The 16,319-nt window shown below is 42.6% G+C and overlaps 3 protein-coding genes across 15 annotated transcripts in view; 2 read left to right on the top strand and 1 right to left on the bottom strand.

The window, feature by feature from the left end:
* LOC136430276 (serine/threonine-protein kinase BRSK2-like) overlaps positions 1 to 4,893 on the top strand; it is a 36,318-nt gene extending 31,425 nt beyond the window's left edge. For all 11 annotated transcript variants that reach the window (XM_066420735.1, XM_066420734.1, XM_066420736.1 and 8 more), the window contains 2 exons: positions 680 to 860; positions 1,326 to 4,893. In XM_066420735.1, the coding sequence (XP_066276832.1) occupies positions 680 to 860; positions 1,326 to 1,720 (576 nt within the window). In that variant the 3' untranslated portion in view covers positions 1,721 to 4,893. The remainder of the gene's footprint in view (positions 1 to 679; positions 861 to 1,325) is intronic.
* Positions 4,894 to 6,570: 1,677 nt separating this feature from the next.
* On the bottom strand, positions 6,571 to 16,198 carry LOC136430279 (alcohol dehydrogenase-like). 3 transcript variants are annotated; one of them, XM_066420748.1, is made up of 9 exons: positions 16,070 to 16,198; positions 11,151 to 11,271; positions 10,582 to 10,765; positions 10,010 to 10,170; positions 9,413 to 9,522; positions 8,946 to 9,009; positions 8,458 to 8,576; positions 8,019 to 8,168; positions 6,571 to 6,789 (listed from the first exon to the last, which is right to left on the bottom strand). In XM_066420748.1, exons 2-9 carry the CDS (start codon positions 11,254 to 11,256, stop codon positions 6,676 to 6,678), a joined length of 1,008 nt encoding a protein of 335 aa, XP_066276845.1. In that variant the 5' UTR covers positions 11,257 to 11,271; positions 16,070 to 16,198; the 3' UTR covers positions 6,571 to 6,675. The 3 variants fall into 3 exon arrangements, with proteins under 3 accessions (XP_066276845.1, XP_066276844.1, XP_066276843.1); XM_066420747.1 differs by lacking the exon at positions 16,070 to 16,198 and adding an exon at positions 14,639 to 14,748; XM_066420746.1 differs by lacking the exon at positions 16,070 to 16,198 and adding an exon at positions 13,157 to 13,410.
* LOC136430281 (MOB kinase activator 2-like) overlaps positions 14,760 to 16,319 on the top strand; it is a 28,342-nt gene continuing 26,782 nt past the window's right edge. The window contains exon 1 of the mRNA XM_066420753.1: positions 14,760 to 14,869. Coding sequence (XP_066276850.1) covers positions 14,853 to 14,869 — 17 coding nt within the window. The 5' untranslated portion in view covers positions 14,760 to 14,852. The remainder of the gene's footprint in view (positions 14,870 to 16,319) is intronic.

The following is a 16,319-nucleotide window of genomic DNA, read 5'->3' on the forward strand; positions in this document are numbered from 1 at the left end:
TTTAACATAGCACAGAAAGAGGAGTGTGCTCTTAACAGATTTTCATGGGAATTGGTAGCATAGCACTAATACTAACTCCTGCGTTCATAAGCATGATGTTATAAACAATGTAGCGTTAGGATTGTTTCCAACATCCCCATGTTGTGCCTGTTGGGAGCTCTTAAGATTCAATTGAGTTCTTCTACAATCGATATGTCATTAGCTTTGCATCACTGAGCATCGCTGCTGCCTGTGTGAGCCTGTGAAACTAAAAATACAGTCCATTGGTTCAGGACTTAAACTATAGCTGTGTCCTTTCTAGTTACTTATCCCCAAGGGCGATTTGTTTTTGGTTTGTCTGTGTCTATCTGTCTGTCTCATTTCTCCAATGCAGTTTCTGTATGTTCTGCTGGTGGGTGCTTATCATCTGCGGCATGAACTTTCTATGTCTACCTTGTTTTCAAGAAGTTGTTGCAGGGCTACATGTACTTGAGGCCCATGGGAACTTGACCCTTTGCCTTTCTATGTTCTGCCATTGAAGTCATTTCACGTTGATGAAGGTTAGACAGTCTGGTAATAAAGAACACAAGGTAACAGTTACTCATGCAACTCCAGTTGCTTGAGTAACTGTTACCTTGTGAAGTCATCACGGTGTCTTCAATCTGCTATAATTATAATTATCCTTCCCTCCTCACACCAGATGCCCGGGTTGACCCACAACGTGGTGTCACCAACGAGCTTTAAGGCAGAATACAAGAACGCAGGTGGGACCTCCTCCATGTTCAGCAAGCCTGTCCGCTTCCAGGTGGACATCACGCCGTCTGAGGGCATGTCCGAGAAGCAGTCGGCTATCTACTCCGTTAGTTTCACACTCATCTCAGGTAAGGAAAATTTCCCACCCATGTGTCATGAATCCCATGCCAGCAGCAGTATAATCAAATACTGGATACTGCTGCATCAACATGTGTCCATGTCTCTAGATCAATAGTTATGATTCAATGTCTTAAGATTGATACATGACAAATTGACAAAAAACTTTTTTATGCAAGTTTACATGTTACTTTATGTTAACAGTTTTAACATCACTATATGAAAGACCTTATTTCTTTCCCTTGCTATATTTCTACTCCTTGCAGGATACAAGCTTAGGCTGCATTTATCCTACAGCTACAATTTGTCTGTGCTAATTCTTTGCAGTACATGTAGCTCTTATCATTAAGTAAACCATTCGTGATGTTTCCTTTGACATGTAAGTGTTATTTTGGCTAACTTTGTTTGAAAACAATTTACCGCTTTCAAATACAATAATTTCAAAGAAGTATAGAAGAATGTTTTCTCTGTTTCAGGCCCAAGTCGTCGGTTCAAGCGAGTGGTGGAACTGATTCAGCAGCAGCTGCTCAGCACCCCTACGCCCCCCACCCACACTTCCCACTCACGGACGTACGATGAGGTGCCCAATGACAGGTCACCGACTGGCAGATACGAGCAGTTTGGTCCCTCAGGATACGCAGCCCCCGCGGGGGCGTACCCACGTGCGCCTGGCACACGGAGAAAATCCTTCGATTCGGCAGCAAACTATGAAAACGAAGTTTTTGACTCAGACCTGCAATTTAGTCCACGACATGGTAGCCCACGTCGAGACACGGCAAAACTGATTGCCAACGGCCAGCCTGTTGGAAGGAGGCGCTCTTCCAGGGGGACAGACCTGGCTGCTGATTTCCGAAGAGAAACAAACTTATGACTCTAACTGCATTTGTCCCTATGTTTCCTCCAAAGTAAGCCATAATGCACAGCCTATTTAAGACATTACTGCCAGAAGTCATCACATCTTGCACACACGTGGTCAGCCATGGCCAGTAGTCACAGGTCATGAGCATTTGTGTACGAGCTTGGCACCAGCTTGGCAACTATTGGTCCGGGGCACCGGGGTAAAGGACTTGAAGCCGGTAACAGCTTTGGGGCAGGATGGAACTAAGCTCTACAAGAGCCAGATCAATCTAGACGAGAACTGGTCTGAACTGTGCCAGGCTGGACTAGTGCAAGGCTGGAAGAGCATAGTTCAGGACAGCACTTGTCTAGATACACCTGTCTAGACAGCACCTGTCCAGATCAGTGCCTGTCAGTACTGGTGCTAGTCCGGTCCGGCATCAGTCTTGACGAGTGCCAGATCAACTAGTTATGTCTGGCCAGATAGGAGGTTGCCGGCTTTCCTTACAAAATATAGCGCAGGCATGGACAGTAGTCAATGATTTTGCTGGTAAGGATGATGCCACTTTTGCAATATCACAAATGGCACTGAATGTAAGAAAGTAAAGAAAAATATCTTGCTAAGCCCCAGTATCTTCCCTCCCCTCCATCTGTCCACATGTTCCTGACAATGCTGTATGTAGATGTGCTAGCCATCTGATGTGTGTAGCTGGCTAGTCTCCTCCTCCCCCTGTGCAGACCATACGATAGCTAGTCTCGCCCTCCCCGCCTGGCCTTTACACTCATGATGTGCTGCCATGAGAACTGTGGACTGTAGGACTGGCATGTGTACAAGCCATATAAGTGGTAGCATAGTAGGAAATCTCTTCTTGTATTTATTCCTGTGAAACAAGGGGAAAAAAGGTATGTACCCGAAATTCTTGTCATTTCCTACCTCACTGATGGGACAAACGAGCCAGGCACACAGACTTCCAAGACAGAAGACAAGTCATATCATGGGACCAGGGTTCAACATCACCATACATGATTACTACCCAAGATGCTCTGTGTATATTTAGCTCAACCTTGCCCCCTTCCCTATTCACCTGTAACCTATAAGCTAGGTTAACTTTTGAAGTGTCGTGTATGGGACATTTACTGCAATTTTATAAATTTTGGTACAATCTTTTAAGCAAGCGCATTTTACCATCTAGAGATCTAGGAAGATTCTTTGATACGTTTCGAGCTTAAGTTATGCCAGGAACGGTTATGTCACTTTTTAAAGTTTATTAACATGTTGTACATACTGTTTACATTTGATGTCTGTTAGTGAAAGGTGTTAAAGTCATTTGACATCACTAAGATCAGTCATTGGACATCTATTTTATATTTCTTCACTTTGCGAGAAAGAATCAGTTTACAGCTATAATATATTATTATTTATTGAAGAAAATTAATTATACAATATATTTGTTTGAGTGCTTGAAGTGTCTAATATATTTATTCAAGTTTGGAACGGTTTTGGGGTGAAGCAACTTTTTTGTGCAATAAGTTTTGAACTGTGAGAACTTGTGATGAACGTTTCTCCACTTAAGGTCAGAAGTCCTTAAAGTTAATGAAATATTTTCACAGACTCTTGCCTGTGTTTGGATACCATTTTAGCTTCTATAATTTCTGAGTATTGTTAGGTTAACTAACAATATAACTTAATCTATTAAGGTATAGTAACAACAGTTACTAGGTTGACCAAAGTTTTTTCCTGACTTCTTGAGCAGTTGTCTCTAGTTTTGAGTGGTCCCAACAAAAGTATAGTCATACTTATGAACTGGATGTTGAACTTTTTGCAAAAGGTCACTGACCAGCTCTATTTTTGACAATGATATGCTTGCAACACTCATATGTACGTGAACTAGGGGTGGCAAGTACTTAGTTAAAGTGTAGTAGAGTTTGATGTTGATTGCATGACAGTGCAAATGAGAAATGCTTGCTTCTAGCTGGAGATGATGAAAATATGCCCTATACACCCTTCTCAACATGACGTTACTTCTGTTCTAGCCAGTCCCAGACTGCCTTCTGATGAAAAGTTGTAACGCTTCGGTCCACAATACTGTCACAGTGATAGTGTTGGTTTTCTGGTGAAATTTATGAAAAGCCTAATGATGCCAATGGCACAGAATTCAGCAGGATTTAAGACTTGGGCACTGAAGTGGCAGATTGAGCTTAGTAGAACCCAAATGACGTCATGAAAGCATCACCTTGAGATGGGTCTGTAGAGGTCTTGTGTAGCGGCTGGAAGCAGGCTGTTCGAATGAGATTGGCCAGCCTCTTTGCAAAGTTGTACAAACAAAACTCGAGGTTGAATTAAGTCCCTTTAAGTCCTGAGAAGTCCTCCTCTGCAGGGGAAACGTCAGGTACAGGTATGACGTTTAAACAGTTATATGAGTGTAAGATAAGAAACAACTCTTGTCACAGCAAAGGGAAGAGTTGTTTGAACTGTAGTGTTCATGCTACTCCATAGCACCCATGGTGTGGGGTAGCATGCATGTCTTACAGTTCAGTCTATTATTGGTTATATTCTAGTTGCATTCGTTGTCTGAATTGCTGACAATTAGGAGCAGTTCTTTCTTCCAACCTCTACCGTATAATGGTACCTTCCAAGTTCTGTCTCTTAGAGTCGCACGTTTCTGGGCTCGTCCACTGTTTGAGAGGGTAAAAGTAACTCAAATACAGAATGTAGAGAGAAGGTTGATAGGGGGCATGCATTATGTAGAGAATAGTAATGGACACAGAAGTACTATAGTTAGGAGGGTAACTGATGTGTGGAGATGCCACCTTGGATGAGAACTTCTGTATTCTTAGCTTAATGGTTATCTTATTTGGGTAGAGCACTATCTTCAGTACCCACAAAGCATTTTAAAGTCATACAAGTCTTAAAACTTATTTCAATGTACTATAGACTGGATGTATGAACACAGACTCATGTAAAAATGAACTAGATAATGCTCTACCCTTGTTAATTGTACAATAAGAAAAAAAAGAACAGTGACTATGCATCATGTTTTAAAATGTAGTGCGCACCATGTCTTAATATAAATAGGTACTGGAGGTAAGAATTAAACTAGGGTGGGGATGGAGCAATAGTGAAGATGCCTGGCTGTACATCTGTACAGACATGTTCACCATGAAACATCCAATTACAAAAATAAACCTGGACAATGTTTTCTTGAACAGTCGGTCACTTGTCTCTGTTGTGTGGTGTTGTTATTACTGAGTGGAGAATAGAAGTTTGACAAATATTTTGTATGTTAAGGAGACCTGGAATGTGTGTCTTAGGCTCCTGAGAACAAAAAGCAAAGGGTCGTCCACTCACATCAGAACAGACCTGCCCCTGGTGCTAAACAACAGATAGATACAGCTTTTGCTAAAGGCCCATCTACCAGTAGATGGACCTGTTCTAAGTAGTAATGAAGGCCATCCGCAAGTAGGAAGAACTGTCTCTGTGTTGAAATGCCTTGCACAACTAGAAGACCTAGAACTGATTACTACCCACATCTAGACATACCAAACGTTACATGTATATCTATTGCTGAGTGCCTGTCACAATGAGACCTTTCTCTGGTTCCCAGTTCTCCACAGCTCTGGACACCAACAAGTGGAAGCCAGTCACATCTGAATAGCCCTGTCCTTGGTGCTGAATTGTCATTCACTTGCTTTTGTCAAAACCACTATCAGAACTCAACTTGGGAGACCCGTAACCTTGTAATAATGTGAAGTTAAGTAGACCTGGCAACAATTATCTATTGCTAAAGGCCCATCTACCAGTAGATGTACTTGTGAGTAGGGAAGGCCATCCACAAGTAAGTAAGACTGTCTCTGTGTTGAAATACCTTTTACAACTATATAGAGCTGGAGCTTATTATTATCCACATCTAGATATATCTACATGTATGTCTAGTGCTGAGTACCTGCCACAATGAAACCTTTCACTAGCTCCGAGCACCTCCATAGCTCTTTCCTTGGTGCTGAACACCAACACGACTAAGTAAGTCACATCTAAATAGCCCTGTCCTTGGTACTGAATTGCCATTCACTTGCTTTGTCAAAACCACTTGCAGACCTCAACCTGGGAGGCAGCTGTCCAGCATCAAACAGTAGAAAACAGCTAAGTATTACCAGGTAATGCTTATACACGTTCCCTTAGTGCCAGTTTATGGCTGTAGTATAAGTTAAGTCTATAATGTTTAATCAACCAAATCTCTCTTCTTATTGTGTAGTTAGACCATTGCACTCTTTATTTCAGCCAAATTATCAGTGTTTTAAAGGAAAGACTTAAATACACCTAACCAGGTCAAGACAAAACTCCTTTCCATGTAAGTATTGATCACAGATTCTTAAAGAGGCAAAATAAGCTGTTTTGCCTGCTTTCTTGCCAATGTTTATTCTTAAATGTCACACAAGCTTGTAATTACCTTATAACTGCAAACTTAAGACAATCTTCGTATCAAATTTAGGTGTGCCGCGGTGTAGGAATTTGTCCGTAACTACCATTGGAACTATCAATAGTTATGTCAGAACAAGTCAGGATATCTAGTGAGAGATCCTACTAGTCTGCATATTTTGAACAAACCATTATTATCTAGCCTCCGATGCAGACTCCTCCCGGCTGTTTTCTTTTTCAAGTTACAGTTTTTATACTATTACATTTTTTTTCTTATTGCTGGCCGGGAAGCAATAAGAAAAAAAATGTAATAGTATAAAAACTGTAACTTGAAAAAGAAAACAGCCGGGAGGAGTCTGCATCGGAGGCTATATTATCATTATTTCCTAGTAGGATCATACATCATCAAGCACTTTCTGAGTTGCGACGCTTAAGGTTTAAAATCAATTGTACTTTGGTACATTACGCTCAGGGCGCAAAGACTTTATTGTAACTCTCTTGTTGTTACACATGGAGGACTTGAAAGTGACGTCACTGACATGAGAATGGGTCTATCTGAAGTGATCCTGTGCTCAGGTTTTGTTCATGTGGAAGACTGCACGGCCCTCCACCTTCCCAGCTTGCAGTGCCTGCAGAACGTCCCATGTCTTTTCCAAGGGGTGGTGCTCCAGGGGAGGGGCAGGGATCTGTGGACATCACAGACATTCAGATGTAACGGTACACGACATGTCATCATAAGTTATACTCTCCAATCAGGGGTTCGGCTCTGGCTGGTTTTGACGTGTGTAAGCCCCCGTCACAAATAAGAAATTCAACTCGGCCGGCGTGTTGGCGAGCTTCAAATGTGTATTTTCGGCCGAAGTATGGCCGACGTCCTGTCGCTTCGGGCGATTTTTAGAAATCAAAGTTAATCCAAATATTGGCCTTTTACCAGGTTAGTCGATTCTGACTTCGTCCATATCCAAGAGATGGTACCATCTCATGGGGGAATTTTAGTTTTTAGTGTTCTACGGACGTCGCCCGAGATTTTCATTTGAAAATACGGTCGACGCTCGGGCGATTTTGAAATTCGTCGAGCTTCGGGCGATCTACAAATTCGGCCGACGCTCGCATGAATTGTGACGCCGGGTTTAGGCGTTTTTGTCGGGCTTTTATTTTGTCCCGCGTTTTTTCTGTTGGCTGACGACAGGAATAAAACGGACAAAAAGAAAGCCTAAAACAGTTTAACCTCTGATGTATACATACATGCCATTTGGCCTGTATCATACGTTCAATAGGTTTGGCTACCTGGCTACATGATTTTGCAGTCTGCTTTAAACATTTGTTTGTGAAAGTGGAAATAGAAATTCCCATTCAGAGGTGAACAAACAACAGATAACTTAAGATTGAACTACTATTCCCCAAAGCCGCTGTGAACATGGGATACTCACACTGCGAGTAATCTTTCTCAGAAACTTCCGAAAATAGTTTCATCAGATAAGTAGAAAATAGGACATTGGAGTTTTCTTTTTTCACAATCCCGAACGTTGGTAAGTGTTCTTCCCGCAAAAGCGCCACCTACTTAGGCTACTTATATCGACGAAAAACAGCACTCCAGTCAGAAGCTATGAGGAAGGTGCATGAGAGACACCGAAACGCCAGCAGGTGGGTCATTACAGATTGTGAAAAAAAAGAAAACTCCAATGTCCTTTCTCAGAAACTGTTCTTATCTTGACACAGCTACTTGCTCCATGAAAATACATCCTAACTTGGGAATATAGCATGATGTTTTTCACGCTCTTTTCTATTTGTTGACCTAAATCTAAAGAAAACCAGTCTTACACAGAGAAGAATGAAGTGAATGAATGGAATTCTGTATTGAAGAATACAGAGCACCATGTTTTGTGGTTTTGCGCTGAGAGGGAGAGAGACCCACCTGCTTGTCTGCCACCAGCGCCAGGAGTTCCTTGAACTGGTGCAGCCCGCCCACGTGCACGCCCACCACCTGTTTCTGCTGCAGGGCGAAGGTTGGGAGAGGGATGGTCCCTCCGCCCCCGAACAGGCCGACCACGGCATGGATGCCACACTACATGGGTGCACAGAGGAGGAAATCCCAACACGTCAATGTGAAAGGTTGTTAAATCTGTCAGTCACATATTTTCAGCAAAGCCAGTCGGTCTAGCTATGGTGGCAAAACATGATTCGTTCGAAATGTTCTTTGCATCATCATCTTTGAATAACTTATGTTTCACTTCTTATGTTCTGCTTACTTTTCTGACAAAAGTATGGAAGGGAACACTGCTCTAATTACTTAGAAAATTTGGAATGCTTACAGAGTAAGACCTGAGTGAGATAAAAAGCAGCTTCTACCCCACCTTTTCCAGACATCCCTGTATGTTGGCAAAGGTTTTGGAGGAGTTGACAAAGTCGATGGCAGCGTCCACCCCGTCTGTACACACCGCACGGGTAGCAGCAACAGTCGTGGCAACATCAGCTGATGCACAACAAGTTAATACTGCTGTTACATTTCTGCCATCAAGAAGAAATCGCAATCTTTCACTTCCTACGTTTTGTTTTTGGCCATGTTACAATCCACTTATAGAGTAAAGGCAAAACTAATTTACCCTTTAATTCAGAATTCTATATCTGAAGGTTTCTTTTAGATGATGCATTCAGTGGTCGTCATTTTCTAGTCTTGATTGAACATATTTAATAATTGCAGTTTTCTATTGTTTTGGCTGATTAGTATGTGTCATCACAACAAACAGTATGGCTAGCTCGCGCAAAGTATTGGAGCATATATGACTTAACAAGAGTAAATCATCTTGCACGATAAGGATATCCAAGACAAAATCCAACGCACCTTCCCTGTCCCAAAGTATGGTGTCATCACAGCCATTATCTTTAGCAATCTTCAGTTTTGCTGCCTGAAAGATCACAGGAAATTCGATATTACGTGAAGCTCACTGTGATGTCCCTTGCATCAATCACAATCCAAACATCTGTCAAGCTGAAAGTATCTAAATCAAATTGAACGTGCTTAAATCAAAAGTATCCAAATCAAATTGAACGTACTGACATGATAGTTATATAAAGATGCTGACGTTGCTAAAACAACACGGTTGCACCATGAGGGCTTTCATAAAATTCAGTATATGTTCGCAAATAACATTGTGAACAGGAACGACCAATATCTCGATTCCCTGTCCATTTTTTGCTGAGCAGATGATACATATATGACTTATACGGTTATGATACCGCTTCGTTCTTGCTTTAGAGTAGTCTATTTTGTGATTGCACTTGCACCCCTGTAGTGTATTGGAAACTCACGTCCACGTCCGCACAGACTATCCTGGTGCCCTGCGGAAGGACGTGTTTGGCCAGTTTCACCCCCCACAGTCCGAGCCCGCCAGGTCCAACGATCAGGAGTGTGCAGCGCTCTGCGGAGGAAGCGGGATTGGAGGAAATCTGCCTCAAACAAAATTTTCAAATAAACCATATGTAACTGGTGTATAATAACGCAATATAATATGCATAATTTTCAGGAGGGCTATGACTGAACCGACCGTCGACAAGACAGAAGACCTTTGTAAGGACATCCACGCCACGACTTTCCCCAGAATGCGACGTATGTGAATTTGCTGTTTACCATTGTTTGAGCAGCATATCATTATTAGAAACAGTTGCATGGAATAAAAGGTCTTCTCAGTTGTTTGTTATCATAAAGTTGTAACAGCTTTGTAAGACTATTTTCAGAACCTTCAAATCGGTGTGTCACAGCACAACAAAGTGTGCATTTGGACAGTTTTAACGTTACACCTGCATATGGATGAAACGACAACTTGTACATGTGTTAATGTTATATACATCATCTGCATGTATGTAGGTAGGTAACGTTACATATAGTTCAAGTAAGCAGATACCAACCCCTGAATTTTGACAGCTTCTCCACTATCGGTCTGACTAGTGTAACGCCGTTGTAGGCAGTCAGCCCGCCACAGGCCAGCACGGCAGCCACGTCCATGGGCACACCCTCGGGCACTTTCACCAGGTACCGAGGGTGCGGAACGATGACGTACTCAGAATATCTACAGGAGTACAGGAATATGAGATTGTCCAACCTGTCACGACTCACTGGTCAATGTGTGTAGTACCTGGCGATTACGCGCAGACGCGGATGTAAGTTTAGGCACGTACACCCTAGCTGGGACAACGATCACTTACAAGCACGGCATCGCCATGTGTCAAGATCTGATGCAAAATTGACAACTGTTATTATCGAAAAATGAAACAATGCGATTCTTTAACAAGACTCCGTTGAAAATTGATTCTAAAAAGGCCAACCTTTCTGAGATAGAAGTCGATAATATATACAGAAAAGAATGTTTGTTTTTTATCCAAAAGACCCTGTCACAGATAGCCGACCAGGGTCCCCCGACCTTCTCCAGACGACTACAGACTTAAGGGAATGTATCAACAGGGTTACACTACCAACTGACCCTCCATCCACCACCGGTCCGATGTACTTGAGCGGACCTTTGCAGTAGTTTGCGTTCCCGGTGGCGCAGGCCTGGCAGTTCTCACAGCCCACCCACGGGTACACCACCACGTTGTCCCCCACCTTCACATCGCCTTGGTCCGCGTCGCCGCCAAACGAGTACACCGTTCCCGAGGTCTCGTGGCCTGGAACAGTGAAGCTGATCTATGTATATATGATATGTACACAATGCGTGTATAACGCATGACCAGGTGAAAGGAACTTTCAACAAAAATATATCACCTATTACACATGTAGCTGTGTGCCTACGCATTTGATCTGCACACGATGCATGACTAAGAGTTCTATCTGCACTAGTGTACGAGCTTTTCTAGCTCTCAGTCCCTTCAAGAGGGTTTGCTTTTGCTGGCCTTGCTAGTCGTTATATTATGATAATTATTTCTAACACACGTCTGCACATAGAATAGTAGTGTCCTTTTCATATTGAATCATGGACACCCCCCCTTCATCCACTACAGACGCTTTGTATTATTTTTTAACGGTATTAAACACAAGCAGTTCATGTTTTACCCATGATAACGGGCAGGGTGAATCCTGGCCTTTCGCTGTATCGGAAGTGTTTCCCCTCTCCCAGAGAGAAGCCGTCCTGCCACACGTGCACGTCTGTGTGGCACATCCCAGCATACGTCACCTGTGGGACACAGAGGACAGGGAAGAGAGAGAATGGGGCTTCGATAGCTGCAGTATTAGGAGCAGTACGATAGCAGCATGATATAATGTAAGAAAATATTATTGTAGTCATTTGGCGCAAGTTTTTGTTATGATCGCGCTTTTGTACCAAATACTTTTCATCCTTTTTATTTTCTTACGCGGCTCCATTGCCCCTGGGTTTGGAATGACAGCTTTCCCTACAGCCGTCATGGTCTTGGACTTCGGTTCATAAGACGTCATCCCGGCGAGGCGCCACGTCATGGTTGCAGTGATCAGGTCACTGTCGGGACCATACACTAAACTTAACACAAAAAGTTCGGAAACTTGATTTAGGGCCATCATGTTTCCGTGAATACTTTATCATCCATTGCATTATACATCATTAAAAGCTTTTTTGTTATAGTTGACATTTTTGGGTTGAGCACTTACATGAGAGGGTCGTGATAAAAAAAACCTGCCGAAATTGCCCTTGATCACTTGTCCGACGTTTGCAAACATTGGCAGTAAGTGTTATATCATTGAAACGCTTGTTTAGTTTCCTTTGAAATGATACCTCATTTGTCATGATCACGATTTTGTGCTACAAGCACCATGACTGATTTCGTTGGTGGGCTGCTCCAAGAGAGTGCAAAAATTCCCCTGCTAACGCCAGACACTATGGTCTATGTTGGCAGGCAGAGTATTTCGGCACTCTTGTTATCTCCATGAAAAATGGAGATATTGTTTTTGGCGTGTCTGTGTGTGTGTGTGTTTGTGTTGTGTTTCCGGACTCTTGTAGTCAGCATAACTCAAGAACCTCTCGATGGATTACAATGATATTTGGTATGTGGGCGGGTGTTGTGAAGCCGAAGGTCAGGGTCAATTTTGGGCCCCCTGGTATGTGACCTTGGTACTGCAGCAGAACTTCAATTTTTGTATCTTTTGACCTGGACGTGCTGTGGTCTTGATTTTTGGGTGGCAGATAGCTTGTGACGTAATGAAAAAGTAGTGTAGGTTTGGGCCCCCTAGCAGCTTGCTCTGGAACTGCAGGGGCGTCATCGTGAAAACCTTCTAAGGAGAATAACTGAACAAAGGAACGACGGATATCCGTGATATTTAGTATGCAGGTAGCTTAGACAGAGTTTTACATAATGAAGTGCAAATTATGCTAATTGGGACTTAATTTGCATAGCTAATGAGGAAAATCTATATTTGCAGTGTTTTCCATTATAAGACTCAAATACATGTAACATATGTAGTTTATGGAAAGTTGAGCATCAACAGGTACCAATTATGCAAATAAATTCCTCATTTGCATAATTAATGCAAAAACACAGGAATTCATCAAATTGGAAAATTGTAGGACTGTCAATATTGCAACATGTGTAAGTAAGATAAAGGTGTTTATGATTAAGCATATATTATGTAGATGTGTATGTCATTTGCATAAATAGAATTGTTCATGGAGATATGAGGTCGCGGAACTCTTGTTTTGAGTGTGATGCACTCGCATAGTCAGCCCTGGTGTTCGACCTTTGAAGGTAACAAATTTGGTATCATTGTAAACGGTAAGAAAGAAACATTCCATAGATACAATATGCTGTTCAACTGATAATGTTACATTGGAGAAATGATTTTCAGAGTTTAATAAGTTTCCAAACTTTTTGTGCTGAGTAGACGGTATCAATTTTTGCACAAGAAGGCCCAGCTCAATATCACCATGAGGTCTACGCCAAGTGACGTCTACCTTGGCAGCATTGCCTGGTGTTGTTGCACCGACCGTATGTTGCCTCAGCCGGACTCAGAGCGCAGCAAGCATGTCAAGTTGAACTTTGGTACTCTGAAGGTGATCGCGCTGCGGCGGAGGGGGGGATCGGGGAACGCACCTTCACCACAGCTCCTCCCGCCGGTGGTTCTGGGATAGGCTCCTGCACCATCTCCAGTGGCTCGTTGAACGCCACGAGTTTCACACTGCGCCTCATCTTGACGCTAAGTAGTCTTTTTCCGTCTTTCTCAAGACTTCACTCCAAGGGGCGTGGCGATAGTCTCAGACCGAACCGCCGAAAACTCGCTTTCGTACAACTGACCTTCGGAACCTAGCCCGAGGTGTGCACACGGCACTATGCGCCTGCACACCTTTGTGCTTCTGTCAGTCAACGCCACCCACTCGTACTATCTAACCAGACACGTGCCATTCCTGTATTCTCCAAGCAGAGGTTTCGGTCGAGTGGGGTAGTAGTGGCCGGGTTTTTTTACGAGGCAGACGTAAAACCCCCCGGCCACTACTACCCCACTCGACCGAAACCTCTGCTTGGAGAATACCATCCCTGTCGGTCGGTCGGTCTGTGCATGTCAGTACCTCAGCAAGGAGCACGAGGTACTACATGTTTAGCATGTAAACAGTATATCAAACTATTAACGGTACATTTGTTTACAGATATAACGTTAACCGACAAAATTAAAGACTCAATCGCCCTCAATCGCCCCCCTTCCTAATCACGTCACGTCACTGATCATGATATTCAAATTTGACTTCATCCAAATTCCCGCCACGATCACCTGGATCACTGGCCGTGACGGAATCGCGCTCCTAGCGGCCCGCCCGTGTTGGTGTCGTGACCGATCAGACATAAATCATATGAATTAAATGGCCCCATTTACATAATCTATGAGGAAATGCTACAATAGTCTTATTTGCTAAGATAAGTATTTCATACCTTGAACGACTTTTATTTGGGTAGATCATGACATAATAAATGCAAATGAGGACCTTATTTGTAATCATGTCACGTGAACATGATATTCAAATTTGACTTCATTCAAGTTCCCGCCACGATCATCTGAATCGCGCTCCTAGCGGCCCGCCCGTGTTCTTGACCGTCTCTACCAGACTCCATATGATGCTGGAAAAATGGTAGAAATAGGGTAAAAATTCACACCTTGTGTTATTTGGGTAGAGAAGACAATTAACTGACATAATTAATGCAAATGATCGAGGAACAATGAGAAACATCACTCAGAAAAGTTAACATTTGGCAAAGGTTTGAGGTCGTGGAACTCTAGTGCAACCTGAAAGAATTGCCAAAAAGGTAACCTTTTTTTTATTCACACGCTCGCATCAGTTTTTAAATGTTGGGGTCCCCAGAGGATGTAATTGATATAATCAAATCAACATGGCCTTAATTAAAATGTGAAGATTGGCACCCTCCTGATATTATCCGCAGGTATGAATTCTGAAGGCGGTCTCCGTGCATATCATGTTCTCACCCTTGGTTCAACCTCAACCTCAACCAGACAAAAACTGGCGGAGTTGAGGTGTATGAAATACGAATAGAAGAGCGGCACACGCAAGGTTACGTGATTCTCACCTGAGTGAAAGTTCCATTCCCATGTCGGTCACGCCCCTTTAAATCACAGTTTAAAGGTCACCACACATGCGCTGTAGCCAGATGTCCGCCATGTTGGATAGGTTCAGTGTTGATCACTAAGTATTTCACTTTCTCTGCTCCTGTATTTTGGTCCCGTCAAGAAGACAAGGTTTCCACAAGGTCTAGGCCTTCCGACGCCCAACAAACAGTCAGGATGGATTGGTTGATGGGGTACGTACTTCACGATTTATTTATTTTTCTTCTCAATGAACGCGATCGCTTTCAGGACATCCGAAGCGCTGCGAGTTTGAAATCGTTCATAAATTCTCTCCCATCTCTTTTAGTTCTCGCTAAAACCGAGAAAAAATTCAAATGCCAGAAATTGTCTGGAACAGCTGCGCTGTTAGTTAGATACGTCAAAGGTCAGTGTCTAGGACGTTCTTCTGCGCAATGTCGGTAGCATTTCAGCGATGTTGGTGCTGCAGTAATGATGTAGTAGAAGGGGAGGGCAGGAAACCAATTATATTTGTCTCAACTAACCTAAAGGCCAGACAAGCAAGGTGTAATTATGTCCGACCTGACCGGCCACATTTCTTAAATCATCACTCAGTGTTACATCAACAATATCTGTACGATCAGACATACAGATCTGTTTATGCTTAGAAACAGTATGTATAGTTGTGCCCCCTGCAGGTGAATTAAATTATCTGATACTGTTTGTCTTTATTTCTCAGCATTTGACTATTTTATTGCATTCCCTGAAATCTATTGTTGCAAAAAAAGAAATATTATATGTCTTAATGACTAGTATGGAGCAGTTAGTGTATAGATTGTAATCAAACATTTAATTCTTATTTGACCTCCTTTCTGTGATCTTATTTTTGTATGTACGTACTGTATTGTTTATTATTATTATTTTTTTAGTTCATCACAACGTGAAAGGGAGGGCAAAACAGGTGCATGTGCACCTTAACAAGTTGCCCTCCCACATCATCCTAAAGCTTTTTTGATGAATATAACTAAGAACTTAGAAAAGGGCAAGCTTTGATATGATACAGATGTGATGACATCATACTGCACATTGATGTGTTTATGCAAGCACCATACTTTTGGCAAGGGATACAAAGTCACTCAAGTCTTAATTTTAGAACACAGTTAAAACTGCCGAAGAAGACCACTCAGGGAATGGATAGGACAGGTGGTTGATATAGACAGGATTCTTAATAATAATGCTTGAGTCAATGGGAAAAATTGTCTAAGGGCCCACCAAAAAGTGGCCACATTTGCTAGCTATAGTATAGGTGCTCCTTATGTACACAATGTAGAGGTGGCTACTTGTACAGGTTGGCTGTAGTTAAGTTTAGTCTCTTGTGGAGAGTGCCGACAGGAAACGGGGCATATGATAACAAGGTCACAATCTTCTCCACCAACCTCTGCTTGGAGAGTAATTATAACCTCCTGGTCACAAAGGCAGGACAACTTTGAGTGTGAATCTTCTTCTTCTTCTTCCGGTAATCTTGCAAGCTACTGAAAAGAATTACAACTTTCAATCCCTCAGAAGGGACGTTAAGGTTCCCGGGAGGCGGCTGAGAACCTGTATTAAGAGCCACACCTTGAGCACATTACTAATACTAGTCAACAACCCACCACACTTCAATCTTTGAACTTTGATCTGGTCCAT

This window comes from Branchiostoma lanceolatum, chromosome 3 (assembly GCF_035083965.1).
Source record: "Branchiostoma lanceolatum isolate klBraLanc5 chromosome 3, klBraLanc5.hap2, whole genome shotgun sequence".
Classification (NCBI taxonomy): domain Eukaryota; kingdom Metazoa; phylum Chordata; class Leptocardii; order Amphioxiformes; family Branchiostomatidae; genus Branchiostoma; species Branchiostoma lanceolatum.

Excerpts from the sequence above, each read along its gene's own strand:
- LOC136430279 (XM_066420746.1), bottom strand. The coding sequence starts at position 13,252 with ATGAGGCGCAGTGTGAAACTCGTGGCGTTCAACGAGCCACTGGAGATG. Across the intron at positions 8,169-8,457 it reads TACAGGGATGTCTGGAAAAG|TGTGGCATCCATGCCGTGGT; the intron begins GTGGGGTAGAAG and ends GCACCCATGTAG. Across the intron at positions 6,790-8,018 it reads CGCTGGTGGCAGACAAGCAG|ATCCCTGCCCCTCCCCTGGA; the intron begins GTGGGTCTCTCT and ends TGATGTCCACAG.